The following is a 21,218-nucleotide window of genomic DNA, read 5'->3' on the forward strand; positions in this document are numbered from 1 at the left end:
GTTTGAATTAAAGAATTAGAATCTAAATATAGTACAAATTTTTAATTTAGTAGGGTTTAAAATAATCTCTTTAATGACTTGCTTTCATTCCCACTACTTCTGATAGAGTTTTATGAGTTTTCTAGTGCTGCACACTCTCATCCAGTTGTCTTATAATTACAAGTAGATCTGCTAAATCCAAAACTCAGAGCAACTGTTAAAATACTCTCATTTTCAAGCTTACAAAAACGTCAGGGCAAATTTATTTTCCTTTTATTTCTCTTGATTAGAGGGTTAATTTCAGTTGAGTGGCCTATGGAGGTAGCCTAGAGATAAAACTTCCTTTCCAGGGGAAAACAGGAAAAAAAAATGTTTTCAGGAGGATGATCCTGAAATCCATGTTTCCCCTACAGCTGTTCTGACTCCATGTGTAGGTTTCAAACTAGTATTTTATGCCAGGAGGTTTCTGTAACCCCTCAGTGCCAGCTACTCTCATCAGAACCAGCTCAGACAGAGCTCTTATGGTACGTGCTTCTCTCAGGAATAATTTTTTATATTCCATAAAGCAGTAGCTCTTCCTCTACCTTCATACAGTAGCAGTTCTTCCAGATACTGGCACCTGCCCTTCTAAACTTCTCCATCTCCTGGAGAGATGGGTTGGCAAATTTCCGAACTTTGTCCATATATAAGCCGCTCTGGACTATAAGGCGCACTTCCGGGTTTGGACCAAAATTTTAGTCAAAAGGGTGCGCCTTATACACATTAAATTACTGTACTTCTCTCAATCATAATCCACAGAATAACCGATGGAAATTTGTATTTACAATACTGAAATCAAGCTGCATGCTGATCCATGTCAGCAATGAAAAAGCAATTTTCACAAGACACACAACTCAGGACAAGGGTCTGTGTGATCTACTCAGAAAATGCTTAAACAGAGGTACTAGTGAAATGACAACATTAACAAATATTTTTAGATTGCATAATTTTTCCATCAAAAATGATCCATTAGGTCACCTGTGGCAGGAGTTAATGGGTGTTTTGCTAATTACAGCTAGTCAGATGATGAGGAGCCAAGAGCATAAGAAATAGAGCAGTTATTAGTTAAAACAGCCCAGAGCAATCTCAATTGACAGGTTTAGCCAACATAGTTCTTTTAGCAATTTTACTGCCCCCATGTCAACATTAGATGGCAGCAAATACCTGTACATTATACAAGGCAGGCACTCAGAATACTCAATCAGGGTGACAACTGTCCAACATCAAACCCTTCCAACTGCAAATCCAGTTCTTGTCAGTCCCAGGTCCTGAAGAACCCTGAGAACCTCTACTTCAAAATAATCAAAAAGTCAAACCAAACCATCAAACAATCAAAACTTAGAAGAACACATCAAGCATCAAACAAGACCAAGCCTTTTTAAAGCAAAGTGACCTCAGATGGAAACTCCAAGGCCACAAAGTGATTTATTGACATCAAGAGCTTTGTTTGTCATTACCTACAATTCACTCCACGGCTGCTTATGTTTTCTGCCTCCTCTCCTCACCCTCCTCCTGCAAAGATTATGAGTTTGTGTAACTCCTACAACAACCCACCACCCTGGGCATTATTTGCCAGAATTTTAGGATATCAGGGGTGGATTAAAATTAAGCATGATAAAAGAAAGAAACAGAATCATCTTTTGAAGTACAAGACTTCATTTTTCCTTTGAACAATTTTTCTCAATTTCAGTCAGCAGGTCACAGTGCAATCAGGTCACTGCAACACAAAGGTTACAGTGAAATAGGGTGAAGGATTGTAAGTGACCACTGGTATAAAACACAATGGATTCAGTAGGATGGAAGAGCCTGACTGTATCCCATTGCTTGATGATGTGGGAAGTGCAGACACAGAGAGCTCCCAAGGCCTTTGCATACAGGCTCAGAAATAGAGATGGACACAATGTTTGACCTAACACCTTGGAGAAGTCTTGGAGAATTAGAACATTGAAGTGACAGATACGAAACAAGTATAGAAGTTTGTAGTTTAAGAAGAAATATGCTTTAAGCAAACAGGAATATATATTATGTAAGCAAAGCAATATGTTAAGTAAGATAGTTAAAGATTTTAAATTTTAGCAATAGAACCTGTTGGAAGTTTAAGATATATCAATGTAAGTTTATAAAGTGCTAATATGATTGGTTGAAAAATGACACACTGTGGTAAAGTCATGAAAGACAAAGCAATTAATGAATGGTGTAAGAAGATGCTAGCGAACTTTGTAGAAGTATGTGATTGGTAAAAATCTAATATCAGGCATTGTAACTGAGAATTAGATTGGCTTCTGATGTTATGGCATTGAATCCAACACCTTTAATGTCTCACCCTTCCATGAGACTTATAATGCCATAAAGCAATAAACCATCTTTTACAACATCCCTCAGCAGTCCTCAAAGTAATCCTGACAGACATCACATCCTCAGGGCTTTCATTAACGCCTACTAAACATGTGGATCACAAATGATCATATTTTTTCCCTGGATGGAACAGTCAAGCTCTGCTAGAAAATGCAGCTGAAGGCATGTCAGCACTAGAGGGGGGCAGAGCATCACACCAGCAGTATGTCCAGTGCATTCCCTTCGAGGATCCGCAACTGGAAAAAAAAATCACTGGCCAGGGAAACAATTTAGGATTCCCAGACTTACTGCACTATTATGGCATAAATGAATGCAAGATGGCAATATTGTTAGAAGAGATAGCAAACAATCTAGTTCATTTTGTGATATGTGTCACTGCATTTCACTGGAGCTTCAGAATTCCTGGGATTTATCTAACTAGACAACTTTTTTTTTCATTGCTCATTTTGAGTTCCAGTACTTCTCAAGAGACATCCAAGAAGGTAAAAATCTTAAAAATACATCCCACCAACAACTGAGAATATTTCAAGATGGCAGAGATGCTGCTCAAGAAGACAATGCACATTGTGCAACTACTACTATTCTAAATACCCCTTCAGGCAAGGACCTTTTTAAAATTTTTGTTTAGTACCTGACACAACTCATTACCTGGGTTAAAACTCCTGGGTTACACATTAGAACACTAGAATATCAGGAACTGTTAATTAAAAACAGAAAATTGGCAAAAAAAGGGCAAGAATAAAACTGACTGTGTCCAGTAAACACAGTGTTTTCATTCCACAGGACCAGTTCAATCCATACAGAGTAAACTGCCTACTTACCTCCTTTCTGCAGCAGATAGATGGGCACAACATAGAGCATCACATGCTGGATGTAATAAATCTCTGTTTCAAATGGAAGCTGTGGAATAAGAAAAATTTTGTAAGTATTTTCCTCACTAAAAACCAAGTTCCTAGGAAAAATTATCTTTCTAACCCATGACAATGCCCTCAGTTCAGTTATTTTATCACCTATGTATAATAACAAACATTAATGGTCAGTGCCTTGAAAGTGCAGCTAACTGCACACATTGCATCCCCCTTAACACAAACACAACACTTCCAGTAGGCAATTCCCAAAATTAGCCAGAAGCAAACCTAGAAGGAGTAACATAAGATTGCTCTGCAAACCACTCAAGAAATCACTCAGAAACAACACACACCCCCACACCATAGAAGTCTTTTTATAAAAATATACTTGCCACCTAGGGAGAGGACTCTAAATGAGGTCCTTTATACATAGGAGTATATAAATACATATATACAAGTAATTACTGAGGAGGCCTGTGCAAAAAAATCAAAAGACCTGACTTACAGCACCCTGCATGCATGTACAGAACTGCTAAGTTTGATCAAATATAAATTAAAATAGAAAATGACCAGTCATTTATTGGTTTTAAAGACAAGCTGCAGAATTATGTGTAAACAAGTTACCAGTTGATAATGAATCAGGTATTTCTCACCTGCTGCAAACTTTTGGTAAAATTGCAATTAGTCATTTGTGTCTATTTGAATTAGTGCAACTTCTAACAAGTCAGACACCTAAAATAATACTAAAAATATCTTCAACCATACCTCTGTGTTTGAGCCTCCTAATCCAAATCCAATTATTTGTAGCTCTTTATCAGTTAGAAAAAAGGGGATGCACTGTATTTGAAAGTCACTCCCATCTATAAGTACCTTAGCCTATATCTATTTATTACACTAAAGCAGCCCATTTAAAACTGAACAAAACTGAACAGTAGTAGAAAACACTCAAAAATTCTGAATTCAGCTTTTTACTGCATCTGACTTACAGAGCTGAAAAGCCACACTGTTGCATTATTTTTCTGAATTGAAAATTGGACAATACCACAAGTATAAAATCTCATGGGAATAATGAAAAGCCTTGGTTCAAATGCAGACTCATTCTGTCATCTTGCAGCCAGAAGAATTCAGACCTACCACTGTCATTTGCATGTTGGGAAGCAGGGAGTGGTGAGAAAAGCCTTCCTTTTCTATGATTCTTCTGAGACACTAAAGTCACAACCTTGCAACTGAAATGCTACAGAAATCTCTACATCAACAGAAGAGAGGTTGAAAGAGTTTTATTTTCTTCCTAAACAGTAGTCAAACAGTTGATAAATAACAGTGATCTTTTAAATTTAACTGCAATTCTTATATCCTATTTTGAATGTAGAAGATTCTAAAACAAACAACTGAATTATGCTAGTCCTGTCTGTATCCTGATGGCAACCTCCAAGGTGGCCAGCCAGCTCCTGTGGGGACTAAGCTAAAACAACAATCCTCCTGTACAGTCTGCAAGTATTCTGTATCAAAACAAACACAAGCAAGGTAACAGCATGCAAAAGCAAGAGCTTCATGAAAATTGTGAGGTTTCCTAAATCAGAACCTTTCCTGCTGTCTTTTGTTGAAGGACACAGAGAGCATAGAGAGGGAATTATAATTATTTGGAATGGGGCTAAAGCAGTGTTCCTAACTGGAGACAAAGCTGTACCTCTCTCACATCAGAAACAATTGCTCCTGATATAAACACCACAACATGAGGCACTCACTCCTGCCAAGGAGCATTCCCCATTTATCTGTGGTGTCAAAAGGACTACCACAGCCTTGGAGTTGTGAGGATCTGTTGCACAAACACTGTGCTGGGACACTCCTGAGAACAGAGTAACAGTTGTTATGCTGCAGTAGTGTTGACAGTATTTTTTTTGTGTGTTAAACAAAACATCTTTTTCCCCCTGTAAAAGATGGCTTGTTCTGAAGCCTGGCTGATTCTGCAAGGGCATTTCCTGCTACAGAGCTGCAGTACAGCCAAACACTGAAGTTGTACAGCTAGGCTACAACAAACAGAAAAAGCAAGCTGTACTGAGCAACTAACTCACCTGCATCTTGTGCCTTGTCTATAAACAGTTCTATCAATGAAAGACACTCAGCATAAGCACCTTTCACATGCAAGGAGAAACTGGAAATAAAGACAGGCATAAGGGATCACCTATCAATCAAGGATTTAAAGAATCTCTTTGTGAAAACGAGTAAGACTTCACATTCTAACTTAAACCAGTTACTGGCCACAGAGAACAATGAGATCTTTCCATGCACTGAACTCAGCTTTAGAAAAATCTCTTCAAGGTAGCAGTAGAGTGGAGCCCAGAAGTTAGATATTTTGAGTTCAACCCAAAAGAGTATGGACATAATACTAATTTAGATTAAACACTCAGGCATAGCAGTTTGTTTTCAGTGGGCTCACAGGTTAACACTTTGCTCTGGTTTCTGACAGCAGCATGCCACTCTGTTAATTATTTATACCCTGGCTCAAGCACTGCACTGTACAAGAGCACCTACTCCACCATTCTCTACAAAGACTGCAGAGTGTAGCAGAAAAGGAATAGAAGGAAATAAATTCTCAGATTCTGGTCTTTCCTGTAGTACATCTAGAACACAGCCTAATAAACACCAAATGTTGTACTGTACCAGCCACGTTCTTAGAAGGTATCAATAAAGTACAGTAGTTTCACGAATACAAGCCGCACGGATTATAAGCCGCACTTCCGGTGCCTCGACAATGTTGCTGTCTTTGTCAATAGATAAGCCGCACCCCGAATATTAGCTGCACTTTCGTTCGTCGCGAGAATCCGTGCGCAGCTTTCACAAATTGGCCAATTAGTAACAGGATCGCGGCATAGCGGGGTTTAGTGGCTCGGGGCGGGGCCAGGCAGGCTCGGCCCGCTCATGGTTGCTGACGGGGCCGGGTAGCCCAGCTCAGCGCCACGGCTCGGCGGGGCTGGCCGGGTGGTGCTGCCGCTGCCGCCGGGCTCGCTGGCCCCCCTCTCCCGTCAGCATCGCCCCGCTGTCGCGTTCCCTAGCCCTGCCGGCGGCCTGCCGCCGCCGCCGCCCGGCTCGCTGGCCACGCCGCGTTCCCTAGCCCTGCCGGCGGGCCAGCCACTGCCGCCGCTGCCAGGCTCGCCGGCCGCCCCCTCCCGTCTGCACCGCCGCCGCGTTTCCTCGCCCTGGCCGGCACTGCAGGCCCCCGCACCGCCGGGCTCCCCCACGCTGCTGGCCCCGATTCTGCTGGGCTTCCCCCGCTGCCAGGCAGCCCCACCCGCCGGCCTTCCTGCTTCTGCCATGCTCCCCTGCACTGCTAGCCCCAGTTCTCCCGGGCTCCCCCGCCATGCTGGCCCGGGCTCTGCCGCCCCCCCTGCCCCGCCCTGCTGGCTCAGGCTCTGCCGCCCGCCCCCACACTGCTGGCCCTGCCTCTGCCAGGCTTTCCCACCTCAGCCGGGGCCGGCCGGGCTCCAGCTTGGCTTGGGGCTGCCGCGGGCTCTCACTTCCGTGTTGGCAGCTTTTAGAATTTTGTTAATGTATTAGCTGCCCCGGAATATTAGCCGCACTTCCGGGTTTCCACCAAAATTTTGGTCAAATTGGTGCGGCTTGTATTCGTGAAATTACTGTACACACTCATACCATTTTAATGCACACAGCATGTACGAGTGCCCAAATGTGCACAAACTTTGGCTTAATCACCCACCAGCCACCCAAGCACAATCTCTCAACGTCCCCCACTGTTCCTGTTGTTTTCCCTTGTGCCAATGAGATTAAGACAGTTTAGAGACGACAATGTGCTACCACAACCTATTCCATTCTGCTTTGCAGGCAAAGCCATTACAGGAAAACTATTTAGTGCAGTGAATTATGACTCCAACAATCAAGAACAATACAGCAGTCAGTGATTGGAGTGTACATGGAATGCACTCACAAGGTCTTGCTCAGAGTATGATTCTGCTCCTAACAGATTTAGAATGTGGATCTCTCAGGCTATATAGTTCTAAGAACAGAATATAGCAGCTTATAGAAACATTCAAACTGCCCCATCTCAGCCATGTGAGCTGACACCCACATATCCAACACTTTTGGGACATGTCCTGTTTTTTACTTTATCTATATCAACATTTTCAGGACATCAGCTTGCAAAAAATCCTCCCTTCTAAACCAGTGGAAAGACTTTTCTTTAAAATTTGATAAATGCAACATGAAAGCTCAAAAAACCCAGTTACTCTGGAGAGAGTTGGAGTCTTTGTGGTAGTTAAATGAATTTACATGCACAGCCAGCTTATCAATATCAACACTAAATATTGATACAGAGAAAAAGAAATCTTTCTACTCCTGTATATCCTCTTGTACCTTGCTGGCTCCCTTTTGGGAGCCTAACAAGCCAATTCCCTCAGCATCTTCTTTTCCTTTATTTCTGAAAAGGTAAGAACTCACAAAAACACTGACTGGACAAGGAACAGTTTTATCTTTATCCAATACCTATCCCAAAGCACAGAATTTAATTCCATCAGCACATGGCAAATAATGTAGCAAATAACTGCAATATTTAGGTGCCAAACAAATACAAGTGGGTGCATCTGTTGCTTAAGTCTGTGAATTGTTGGCACCTCAACCTCATGCCAAAGCAGGAAAATATTTTCTTGGAAAGAACAGAAAAGACTGACCTCACCTTTTAGGCTATATTTTTTTGAACACCATCCCAGTTGCCTGTTGTAGTCCAACAAAATTTTTAACTGCATTGTTTAGCATAGTTTGACTGAAAGATTTAAATAATAGAAGGTAGAAACTTCCTACTGTTGTTTCAGTGAGTATCTAAACTCTCCCTTTTCAATGGCAGTACACTACTATTTTAAAAGAATTTTGAAATTACTGAGGTTCTAAAAAAAATAAAGAACAAAAAAATTAACAGATACCTTACATGAAAATGGAAACCATTAAATTATGCCAGAAGTTTCCACTTCAGGATAACTTAACACTGAAGCATATTTACAAAAGGATATTAGCATTTCATTAAGCAATGTAACTGGTACTGAAAGCACATGACCCTAACAGACTGTGCCACAAAATGTAAGAGGTATTCTGGAAATTACTTTGAACAAATTAACACTTACAACTCAAATTCTGATACCCACTAAAACATCCATCATCAGCTGAAGCAATGATTGTCTCTCATTCTGAATGATTGAATCAAAAGTTTTTCACTTAGGTATGACAAAAGCATAGCAGCCAGCTTAGAAAAAAATTGAGGTTTTTTTTAAATTCCTACTAGGTTTTAGGAAACATTTCCTGCTTTCAGGACAATGTTGGTGTTAAAACCACAGTGAGAGCTGTGGAGCAGAATGAGTGCCTGCCATGAGAATCTGGATCAAAGTTGTGCTGTACAACATCACCACATTATCCTGTGCCAGGAGAAACATGGAAAAGTGAAAAGCCTGTCAAGCAGCTGTTAGGCCAGAAATATCCTAAATTGCAATTACTCCAAAAATATTTACTCTTGGAGAGTATCTTTTGGCTACTCTGTTCCCAATTACAAGAACAATTTCCTAAGTAGTTAGTATCTTTCTTGTTTAATCACCACTGCCCTAATATAAATGAGATCTGTGATACAGGCAGAGAAAATACAAGCTAATGATTTATGAAATACTTCAACATTTTTTCCTTCATAGGTTACCCATTCCAATTTTATCATGCCTAAGGTTATATTTACTTAAAAACTAGATGGTTTTAAATACAAAATAAAAAGAGTTTTCCTTATCAGGAAAAGAACACTTCTTTTATTAATTTGTTGCCTCCTCAACAGTACCAAGTTTTAATAAAATATAATTGCAAACTACACATAAGCATAAGATTATACTTCATCTTATTTAGACAGCCAAGACTTGCAAGTGGAGATCCACCAACAAAATCTGAAATGGAGTCTGAAGCTCACAACCATTTTGTTAATAATATTAATTAACCCTCTATTATTGACATAGTTTCCTTAAATATAAAGTACTTATATCTGTCTTAAAACAGACATTAAAATAGCGGCAACAACAGATTTTTGCAGGTAAATCATATGGAAAAAATATAAAACATCTAGTGTGCATACATGCATATACATATGTGCATATACATGTACACCCCCTCTACATATACATGGATAACAGTTCTTTAAATAATCCTTAGAAATACTTCATTTGAATCACACTCAAAATAGCTTTTTTTTTTACCTTTAACTCTCAATGGATTTAAGAATCTCACTAGGAACACCAACAGGTTAATTTTTTTTGTCCAGGATACTAAAGTTTTACGGCAGTTTAGAAAACTTGCATGGGAAAAAAATAAAAATCTGCTGTGCCTAATCTCGGGGGAGAGGGAATGACAGCCAACAACATTCGGCATTTTCCAGGCCTGAGGAATCTTACATTTAAATGTCTAAAACTTTGACCACAGGCCACAAGGTTAACCTGTGAAAGCCTCTTTCAAAGCCATCAAGTTTTCTCTCCATTAGTGGCTAGAATGGAACCAACACTCAATGCAATACTACTTGTCTTTTCACAGTCAGTCAATCTTTTCACACTGAGTTTTAAACATACAAAAATCCAAGATTGTTATTTTGGTTCCACTGTAGTGACCAGGAGTCTATAGCCTGGTAAAATGAACTTTAAAAGGCCAAGCAAAGCAAACATCTGATATCTCCCCAGAAATGATCTTTCAGAAATAAATAAAAAAGGAGGAGGAAAACCACAGTACACTCACCAGGCGTGTATTAACAACAGGAAACAGCAATGCTAAGAGGGCCCCATTCAGCATATGCATCTGCAACCTTAGAAAAGAGATGGGATATTATTTTCACAGATGAAAATAAAATGCAATATTTGCAGGTCTTTCATCTAGTATCTCCCTAATAAAAGATAGCAAGACACTTAAAAATGGTTTGGGCTTGAATTTGAATTAAGTCACTATTAGATGCAATAAAACTGGACAAAAACTTATCTTTAAATACACTCTTAAAGAATTACCTAAAGTATAACTGCTTTTTATAATGAGCTTTGGATTCCTAGAAAGCCTTGACTGCCCATAATCCAGTTCATGATGTAAGCTGCTAAATAGTTGGAATTGTGCTGCTCATTTGTCTTCCAGAGCTTAAAATAGCATCTTTGATAAAGGGTTTTATTCCTCTTTAATGCTGTGCATGAACAGCTTCAAAGTAAAGCTTTAAGAATTTGAAAGAAGTCCCTTAAATAAAAGAATTACATTTATCAAAATACAACAGCAAGTCCTAAGCAAAGAACAAGGCAGGAAAGTAGTATTATACGCTGTAATTTGTATAGCTTTCAGCCATGTCTGAACTACTGTCGATTGCAGGAAGAGAAAATTAGTATCAGAACTGTTTCAGTCTATTTTACATCAGACACAAAGTAAAGAATAAATTGTCTCCCACCACTGTCTGTCAAATTCCTAGGAATTTTAAAGTAACTTGAGGAAGGAAAAGGTATTACAGCTTTAAAATAGATTTTCAAATATAATTTGTATGCAGTCAGGGTGTTAGAAAATGGATACACCTGTTCTGAAAAACAACAAATATTGTGCCTCTGCTGTACAACTGGTCTTTAGTAGAGATTTCCTGGACAGCAGACACACTTTTCACACTCTCCAAGACAGAGATGCTAATACAGGGTCTTTGTTCAGCATAATCCCTGCAGAAACAAGGGATGCAGGGAAAAGCTGCAGAAAGCCTGTCTAAGGCATTCCCCCAGCATCATTTTTGCCTAGACCAGGACAAGGAAGAGCAGAGTTTAATGCCATGGTGACAACTACAGCCATTCCCAAATACCACTGCCCAGGAAGTCCCTGACCCTCCCCACAACACTTGGGCTGCAGCCCAGCAGAGCCTCCTGCACATCAGGGACTCTTGTGGCTCCTGAAGTTAGTAACAGTGTGCAGTATTGTAGAAAAGACTGCACAGATCTGAGAAATATCCAATCAAGCCAAAGAGAATTTGCTTTGCCCCTTTAACTGTACCTATCCACAATTTTGAAATCAGACCCAGACTGCCTGCACGGCTTCCAGCAAGGCGCAGTTACTAATTTCTACAGAGGATGGTAAAAAGGTTCAAGGCCCATGACCCAAATTATAGTAGCTCGTACATTAATCTGCATTAATCCACTGTTACTGAGCTAATCCCTGTTCATAAGCAAGGCCAAACCCACCAACACACAAGAAGCAAGGATAAGGGGCCCAACACTCTGCTTTAAGCCCTGACCCTTTTCAAGGCATCATTTTTCAATCCAACCAATATGCCTTTACTACTTGGTATTTCCCTTAGTATTTTATAAATTAAGCAGTGATTAACTTCTAAAATACATTGTACAAGTAGACAAATACAGTAAGGAAGAGGTATTACCTGAAGAGAATCATTGCAGTCTGACATGGGGGACAGGCAAGAAGAAAAATCTGAAATGTCAGAAACAAATTTAAATTAATGACAAGGACCTCTTTTAGAGCCTGACAGCTGCATGGATCGTCCTTCAGCCATGCCAAAACATCTGGGTGAGCCTGGCACAGACACTCCAACAAGAAAACATGTGCCTGTCCACTGCAGCAGCAAGAGACCCTATGTCCACCTGCCTGGTAGGGATCCCACTGCAGGCTGGAGAATATCCAGTCAGCTTTGACACACCTGTGCCCAACCCAGGTCCTGAGCCACACAGCATCCAACCACACCAAAATCATCATTGGCAGGCTGTAATGATTAAGAGCCCCATAGAGGAGTGGCTGCCAAGTCTGCCCAAAGCAGCTCAGGAACCCCAAGAATTAGAGCTATTGGGTTCCTCCCCAGCACCATACTGCATTCACTTTACCTTCAGCCCATTATCTAGCACCAAGGCCTTTCACAACATACTGCAGTATCAGGAGGAGTTCACCGCCAAAAGGTGGTGTCATATTCTGAGCCATGTTGCACCAGATAATCCCTACCATTCAAGTCCCAAAAGCCTCCCTAAGGGTTTGTTCTTAGTTTGTGGAGATTGGGCATGGGCAGGGATCCCTTCTCAGCTATTAGGAGGGTCTTCGGGGGGTTGTCCCTGTTAGCACCCAACCAAACCTTAATTGGAAATGGACTCATAAAAACAATTCGGCCAACAAAACTCAAAAGAGAAGTGCTGACAATTTGGACCCAAATTTATCTGAAGTTTTTCACTGGGCCAAGTCAAAAACAGTTGCTGTATCCCTGTTCCTTCCATGGGTTGCAGTAGCCAAAGCCCTGGGTGAATTGGGCCACCCAGAGTGCTGGGTGTTCAAACAGGCAAATTTAACATGCGCTGCCATCAGCTCCCTCCTAGAAGACGAGGAAATTACCAGGCAGGCCACACTCCAAAATCGTGCTGCCATAGATTTTCTCCTGCTGCTACATGGACATGAGTGCCAGGAATCTGAAGGACTTAGTTGCATGAACCTAACCTCAAAAACTCCCAACATCCGCACAGCCCTCCACAACATGAGCAGCTTGATCAGACAAGTGAAGCAGGAATCTGAAGTTTGGCTCAGTGAACTGTTCAAAAGCTGGGGACTCACAGGGATGGTGGACTTCAACAGTTAAAACAACTTTGTCAGTTTTTGTTGTTCCTTTTCTCATAGTGTTGGTGTATGGAATTCTACGTGGCTTAATTTTTAAAGCAATTAACAGTCTAATTTCTACTACCTCAGAAGTCAACCACATGGAGTTGGCAAACCAAAACCAGTCTAAGTTTTGTCAGCTGCAAATTTTCATTTGCCTAATATTTCCTAGTTTCTTTGACCTGTCAGCATTCCGTTAGTGATGGTAATCAACATTTCTAAAATAAAAACTAGTAAAAATCTCAAGAGCTGTTCTCCAAAGATTTACAGTCTCTTTTGCTCAAAAAGAGACAGCAATACTCTCTCTGAAGAAAAATACCTCTTAAAATATCTCTTAATTGAATGCTATTGCCTCACTCCAGGCATTAAACAGGAAGAACTCACTGATTTATTTGTTTGGTCCCATGAGTCGGCTGCATCTTTGCTTTTCTTTTATTCCAGACCATTCCAAATCTCTACAAAATACTGCACATAAGAGCTCCCCTCGAAAGTATTTTAATTTTGACAATAATTTTCAGTCAGTACACTGAGGCAGACAGTGCAGTCAAAACATGTCATGAAAGGCTTTTCATCTACCAGTCCTAGCCCTGCTGAGACAGAAACATACATAACAAGGATCATTTATTTTGATCAAAAACCTAGAGATAAAAGACAATTCAAAAATTGGAGAAGAACAGAGCAAGTCACACAGTTTCAACCATTCCAGATGTAACATCACAGTAGCACTAGTAGGATCAATGGGAACACTTAGGGATGTCTGAGTAGCTGCTGGCAGAAGACAGCTGAGCATACTGCCCCTAAAAACCCTGGACCTGTAGCACATATTTCATTTACCTTTCAGAATAGCAGCTTGTCTGTCCCTGAGCAGCCTGTTTGATTTAGTATCTCCTTGCAGCAGACTGGAAAATACATCCTTCTTTTTCAAACATTTCAGTCATGATTACTTAACCAGATCATAAATGGATTGGTTTATTGTACTATTTCAAAATGAAAACTTGAATAGGTTATATTTTAATTTCTACTGGCAATATTAAGAGCAGTGTGAAAAATTCATGGAAACTGGATTCATCCAAAACTGGAATGAATTTAAAACCAAAAGGAACTAAAGAGCTAGAGATAGGCTTTAATAAATCTGCATTGAAATAAAAACTTTCCCTCTGTTAGGTCTATCAAAGTACTCTCCAGAGCAGAAGAGATTAAAAGGTATGTTTAAAAGGCTAAGATAGAGTGAAGTACACTTACCTCAGGGTGGTAAGTTTAAGTGTACTTTACTGTACTTGTGAAAATCATCTGTTTTCCCTCACAATAAGACAAGGAAGATCCAAGTAGATGGACAGTTTAAAAGATGTGAAAGATTTTGTCAGTCAACTCTAAAATTAATTTTTAAGTAAGTTCAAAACAATCATTCTATCATTTATCAGAAAGCAATAATTTAACAGGTCCATCCTGCAGCTTTGAGTCAGCATTTCTTTCTGTAGAAACTATCAAGTCAGCTATCACTTAAAAGCCATCACTTGCCTTCTAAAAGGAAATTTAAATTAAAAAATCAAAAACATATCTGTGGTTTGACAAGTTCAGACTGCTAAATTTGGGAAAAAAATAGATACCAAAAGATGTTACATTCTAATTGCTAAACAGGAGCAAGTTGGATGTATTTAATCTTTTAGCAGAAAAATCACTGCTGCCTCACTGCAGCTGTCAGACAGGTTCAGGGATTAATGTGTCCTATGTCAATCTAGTACTAAGGATACTCATGATTCAAAGCAACACTGCTGGCAGAGAATTAAGAACTGCTACAGTAAAAGTAGTTTCTCTGTTACATAAACCAGACTCCTGAACATAAAGAGCTGCCTGTCCCTGGTTCCAACCCCTCAGCTTCCCAGTTCCACCCAGGGATGGAAGAGGCACAGCAAGCTAAACAGCTTCCATCCTCTACAATCTAATGTACTGTAAATGCTGCATGTTCATTGGGACATTCTAGGTTAGTCTCCCCTTCCACAGGCTTAGCTTGTTTAATCAGCAAACCCATATTCACCTTCTTCCCTTTTAAAGTCTTAGGTAAAAGATTTCTAGACTTCTCATAGTTCAGGATTAATTATTAATACATGACTCAGGTCTTTCCATGAGTGCATTAGCTATCACACCTTAGGAATTAGCATTTCACAGGTCAGTGAAGTTACTTTTCCTTTTTTTCTAACTACTATCTACACAAGCCCTTCATTAGCAGTGGCTTACTTCATTCCCCATTCTAAAATCAGTGCTCAAACAAAATCTGACAATTAAAAATATATCTGAGGTAAAAGAACAAAGAGGCTGAATTTAAAAAAAAAATCCTAATTCAAATGTCTCAAGAAAATTTAATTTACACTGAATTTAGCTTAATTTGCATCTCCCTCTATCAGTGACACATGAGTTCACAAGAAGATTCTCACATGCATATTCACTTTTGTTACTTTTCCCCCTGAGCAGGATGTTTTGTATTGGTTTCCTACAAAAGTAAAATCATCATCAAAAGCCCTGCTCTACTCTTGATTCACCAACATCTTTTTTTCTTGTCACAGTTCAAAATTCCTCATTTTGTAGGATCTTACAACAGAAATTTTTAGTCTTTAAAAATACAAGACAGTAAGCAACTAATAGCCTAACAACAGCCAACTTTTACCAATGAAGTAGTAACACAATCCATAAAAAGGTATACATTTTATTCCTGATAATTTAAGACAGTATTTCACTAAGCAACAAAAGTATTACAACACAAACCATTAAATTTGTACACTAATTACTTGGCCATCTGAATACTCATAAACCCTCACCACATCAATCTAAAGCCCTGAGGAAATGCCACCAGAAACATGAGTCCCATTACACTCTGCAGGTTTCCATTTGTAGTGCAGGACTTGCTCCTGGTGAACACTGACACGGTTCAAATGGCTGCAAGAGATGTGGCTGGTGTACAACCCCTTCAGTAAAACTCATCATCTGAGACTGGGACTGTCAACATTGCCAGCAGGGCAAGGAGACAGCAAACAAGGGCTTCTTAGACTGGAAATCATGAGATTAAAGATATCCCAGTCCCTGGAATCTGTAAGGTGTCCAGTGTGGTTACCGCTGCTGTTTTCCTTCGCCGCGCCACTGAAATCCTAATGGCCTCAGGCAGCTACTCCTGAAACATCAGTTTTAGTTACCAGCAAACAACCTTCATGGAATGATGTGTGAAACTGCCAAATAGGATAAAAAAATCCATCCTAAAATATAAATTACACTCAACAGCAGTATATTCTAACACCGGATAGTACACTGAAACAATTATTAATAGTTCTATTCTGAAAAAAAGTAAATCTAAACAGAAGAAAAAAAGAAACAAAAAGAGGTCTTTATCTCCCTAATATGTTGCTCAAACTACACATGTCACACTTCGATATTTGCTTTAAATCTGTGATGAACTCATCAAAACAAACCACTATCTGATTACCCAATCATTCATCTAGTGGCCTTTAGATGATAACACAGTGCAAATATTTGGGGTCAGAGAAAGCTAAGCTTTTTCATGCAGTTCCCACTCCTGCTTAGAGAGCAAGATATCCCTTGTCAAGTCCCCACTTTTTATATTCTTTTCTCCTAAGAATATTCAGAATAAAGGAGAGAATCATCTAAGAATGCATTACAGCCTGAAGCACATCAGTATTTCCAAATTCTAACAACTTCAAAACAAAGGCTTAACTAAGAGCTTTAGACTCCAATTGCTGAACTAGAACATTCACCAGCACCACGATGTGGTACCTGTAACCTGGACTAAAGCATCACTGGTTGATAAAGCCAAATCTTGTTTAAATTAAAAAGGCTGCTCCATAATCTCTTCAAACAAATAAAACAGAATCACAGCCTTAGGACACATTTGCTATCCTCTTTATATTAAACAAAAAAAATACTCTTATTTCTGACTGAGAAACCGTGACTTGCCTCACACTAATATTTCCTGATTTCTCTACTATATGCTGAGATATACTAAAAGTAAACACAGTGGTGAAACAAAGAACATACAGTGTTAAAGTTATCACAGAAAAGCTTTTCCTCAGTCCTATATGCATTATTACAATAATTACAGTATCAGTAAAAGCCTCTGAACTTCAGCTGATTGTGTTTTTTAAACACAACAAAATCATTGCTTTAAAATAGTACAAATAAGACAAATTAAGACAAAAGTAACTTAATTAAAAGTAATTAAGAAAAAACCTGACAGTTCTGGGAACCAGGGGCAGATTAAGCTGCTTATCCAAGCATGTCCTGGTGTTCTGAAGGCCAGACCAATGGTTCTGGAACACTGAAGGCCCGGGGATAAAGGAACTGATGGATTGTTTCCTGAGCTGTCACTTCCTATCTGTGTCCCTGAGGCTGCTATCATCTTCCTGGAAAGAAAATGCACTCCTTTGCAAGAAATGAGGCTTGCCACCAAGAAACACTGGTGCTGTCAATGCTTTAATTCTTCTTCATCTGCCCTTTTTCACCACACACCAGCATGCATTTCCTCTCTAGCCACCAGCTGTAAGAAAAAGCAACACAAGTTAACTTGCAGCTGTAAAAAAACCTTATGTTTATAGACTTGTATTTTGAAAAATTTATACATATTTATAGGAAATTTTGTCCCTTTAATTTTAATTCAATGTTTTGAAGAGACAGAATATTAAAAAAATATCCACAATATAACCGATTCTTCCAAATACAAAGCATTTGGGAACCACACACACAAATTAAAAGGGAAAAAAATGAGGAAGTAAATAATTAATTAGATATATTTTGGGATATATTCCCAAATAACACAGAATTCAGTCAAGCTATGTTTATTATGTAAGCTCTGAAAACAGCCCATTGTTTCAAAAAACAGTAACCTCTTTTACAGAGGACAAAAAAGATCCAGGTCCCTAGAGAAGCCAGAACTGGAAATAAGGAACGCAGAATTTAGTATTTACTGAGCTGCAGATAAACTTAACACTCATTTCATTTATGCAAACATCAGACCAAAATCACTGGATGAAACCTATACTTCTTTCCACCTATTGCTTCCCCTTTATGTTTATTTTTCTTTGACTAAAAGGATCACCAAAGCAATAACCCAGCAAAACAGACGTTTCCTACAAACACACTTTTCTTAATTCCAAAGTATCGTTCCTTAACCGGCCGCAGTGGAATCATTCAGTGAAGAACTGGAAGAGAACTACAACTGACCAGCTGAGAACTTACCACTGAGAAATTATCCTAGCAAAACTCTTTCTAGAATAAAATAGAATTACAAAAATTATTTAAGATTGGTATTAAACCACCATTCTGGAAGAAGGCCTAGAGATACTAAAGTCACGTTCAAAATCCACAACAGTTTACAAGAACGACTGGCCTATCATTTTAGGATGAGACCACGGTCATGTTTCTGCCACTTCCTTAAGGTTTCAATAAAATTATACACATGCAGTTTTAATTTCTAAAGACTGGTCAGTCATAACCTTCAGTGTTCAAAACTGAAGATCCTTTTTAAAAAGAAAAGCATTATAATAATCACATAATCATTAAGGTTGGAAGGGAACTTTTGAGATCACATCACCCTACGAGTGTTTCCTACAACCTCTGCTCCTTTTCCTTACTTTTTTATTTTTTGGTTACAAATTTATCTTTTGCAATACAAAGTTTAGGTCTGGCTCCTGTCTACACTTAATTGCCTGTTAACTCCAGCTAGGTGTCTTTAGGACATCAAGAGACACCTGTGTTTACTCATTTGCATTAAGTTGCCTTGGTTGTGAATAGAAGGTTGCAAATTCTGTACATCAAATTACAAACTGGGGGTATAGGAACAAATAATGCAAAACAATTTTTGATATAAATTCTAACTGCTCCTTCACTAAATCTGAAACTAAGAATTGCTACATGAACAGTAATGACTTAAAAGTAATGTCTTAGGTTACGATGTGAGACATAACCAAAAGTATGTGTTCTATTACCATCTGTTAAAACAAGGTGGAGCAGTGTTCTTTATCACTTCCATGACCCATCCTCCCTCCAGGGGGATATCTTCTGTTAATGGGCCACTGAGTCTCATTGCATGACTGAGAAAATTACATCATCCCATTGGGAGATGCTCCACCCAGGGGGAGAAGCCAAGCATTCCTACCTGGATATAATCTGGGATTTGGAACACCACAGTCTTTTTCCACAGGATTCCCAGAGGAAGACCAGACCCTTCTACACCACCACTCAAGCTTCAGAGGAAAACCACATACTTCTACAGCATTGCTGTTTAAACAGAACCACATCTATCGCTCCAAGTGGACTGCAGCCACCATTGGACTGCCACCAGCATCCTGACTGACGAGGTGTCAGGTTGTATTCTGATTCCCATCACTTGTTTTGTACTAATGCATTTATTTTAATTTTCCTATTAAATTAAAGCTCTGACTTGGAATCTCTCACTGGTTTGCTTTCAAACTAGAACAAATGAAACAAAAACTATAGTTTAAAAACCACAGAACAGACAAAGAAAATCAGTTTGAAATAATTTGTTTTGACATTGCAAAGAGTGAAATTTTCCTTTCACCTCACTAAAGCCATGTTCATAGACAGGGACACAACACTTGTGTGTATACTTTTCAAGAAGCACACTCTGGCTGCTGCTCAAAGTCTCCTTCATGAAGCTTGTAAAGAAATCAATAGTATTTTGCTCTTGAGGGAATCCTCCCTCTCGCGCTGCTCACTCAGAAGCTTCAAAGATTTCCTTCACATAGCAAATTTCAATATCACAATGATGTCCCCTGAAATACTATAAAGTATTAGTGTCTCCAAAATAAAACCCCTGGTTCCTTAAACATATGCTTGTTTCCTGCGATGGAAAGGCAAATAGGTTTAAAACAGCCTAGAGAATTAAGGTTTCCCTTTTATGTCAGGTCGGCAGCAGCAGTGGTCCAATCATATTGCCAATCCTAAAAGGACAGTGGTTTGTGGCTTGTTTTTGTTTTCTTTTTTAACTGAGGTGTTCAAATAATTTTCACAAAGACCATTTTTTATGTAAAGAAAGAGCTCAGTATGAATTCCTTCGCAGGCTTCTCCCCTTGCCGCACCACACACTAACTAAGCATGCTGCACAAACAGCTAGCAGAGAAACTGCACCAGTTTCCGTTCACCTTTGTTACAAAATACATGTAATTTTTTATGCCTTGAAGGATTTCTCTCTCAATGATGCTGTATGCATGACAGTGGTGAAGAAACACCCTTCTTCTTCCAAAAACTAAGGAAAAAGACAAAACCCAGAAGAGGAAATGAGTGACATGACTTCTACGTAATTCAACCAGGTGACAGGATGGCAACAAATTCTGGGAAGCTGATTAGCCATGAGACCAGTTGAGGCAGTTAAATACATTCACTTGATCAACACTTCATCCTTGCAATGACACATCTGAACTAGTTCTTTCCACTTACAAAAAGATTTGAATGCAGGTTGGCATAATAGACCAAAATTAGATACCTGGTCAGAACAGACATTGCTGTCATGGCAACTTTCATGAAAACCTTTTTGACATTCTTCGATTAATTCTTCACCTTTAATTGTTTAAGCTGTTCAGTATTGAGGGTACAAAAATAAGCAAAATAATAATATTTTTGACATTTCCCACACTCATTTACAAGCTCAGTGAACTTGATAGTTAAGTACACACAAGGGACTATAAAAAACCATGGCTTATAAGCTTCAGATATCCTAGTTCAGTAACTGTTTGTCTATGTATCCATTATTTTGAAATCTACACCAACTGCACATTATTGCACATCAACAACCATGCCACAAGGAAATGTGAGGAATTACATTAAAGGAAATTGTTTATCCACACGTGTTAGGCCACATCAGTTTGCTCACCCTACATATGAGAAACAGGTAACACCTGTTTACTATTCAGCCTCTAAAATTAGAAAGGTAATTTGTTTCTCCAACACCTTAACAAAACACAATCACACCCCTAGAAGGCACTTCCTTTAAAAAGCTGCACATAAATTGCATAGCTGGTTTTCCATTAATCTTGTTTTCATTAGATATGCTGCAAATTTTAGCACTGCTGTCAGTGAAAACAGCACCTTCTATTTCTGAAGCAAGGATCAGGTGAAGGCAAGTGATGAGAGGCTTTCTGGTTGAAAGTGTAATTACTTACACTTTTAACCAGAGATCTGGACATTAGCTATAGCTACAATTTCGCCTTTTCATCTGACTTTTTTTTTTTAAATAGATTTCTATTTAACTGACTAAAGAGCTTAGTTTTAAAATATTTATAACATTCTTGGCATTTGTACTTTTGCTAGGCACTTTTGGTCCACAAAACAACTACGAGGGGAAAAAAATAAAGACACTTC

The 21,218-nt window shown here is 39.1% G+C and overlaps 1 protein-coding gene across 3 annotated transcripts in view; it reads right to left on the minus strand.

Moving 5' to 3' along the window:
• TMEM164 (transmembrane protein 164) overlaps positions 1-21,218 on the minus strand; it is a 32,172-nt gene that overhangs the window by 9,832 nt on the left and 1,122 nt on the right. For all 3 annotated transcript variants that reach the window (XM_033072241.1, XM_033072243.1, XM_033072244.1), the window contains exons 3-5: positions 11,629-11,678; positions 9,981-10,047; positions 3,195-3,273 (exon numbers count right to left, since the gene is read on the minus strand). In XM_033072241.1, coding sequence (XP_032928132.1) covers positions 3,195-3,273; positions 9,981-10,047; positions 11,629-11,678 — 196 coding nt within the window. The remainder of the gene's footprint in view (positions 1-3,194; positions 3,274-9,980; positions 10,048-11,628; positions 11,679-21,218) is intronic.

The sequence above is a fragment of the Catharus ustulatus genome, chromosome 14, assembly GCF_009819885.2.
Source record: "Catharus ustulatus isolate bCatUst1 chromosome 14, bCatUst1.pri.v2, whole genome shotgun sequence".
NCBI lineage: Eukaryota > Metazoa > Chordata > Aves > Passeriformes > Turdidae > Catharus > Catharus ustulatus.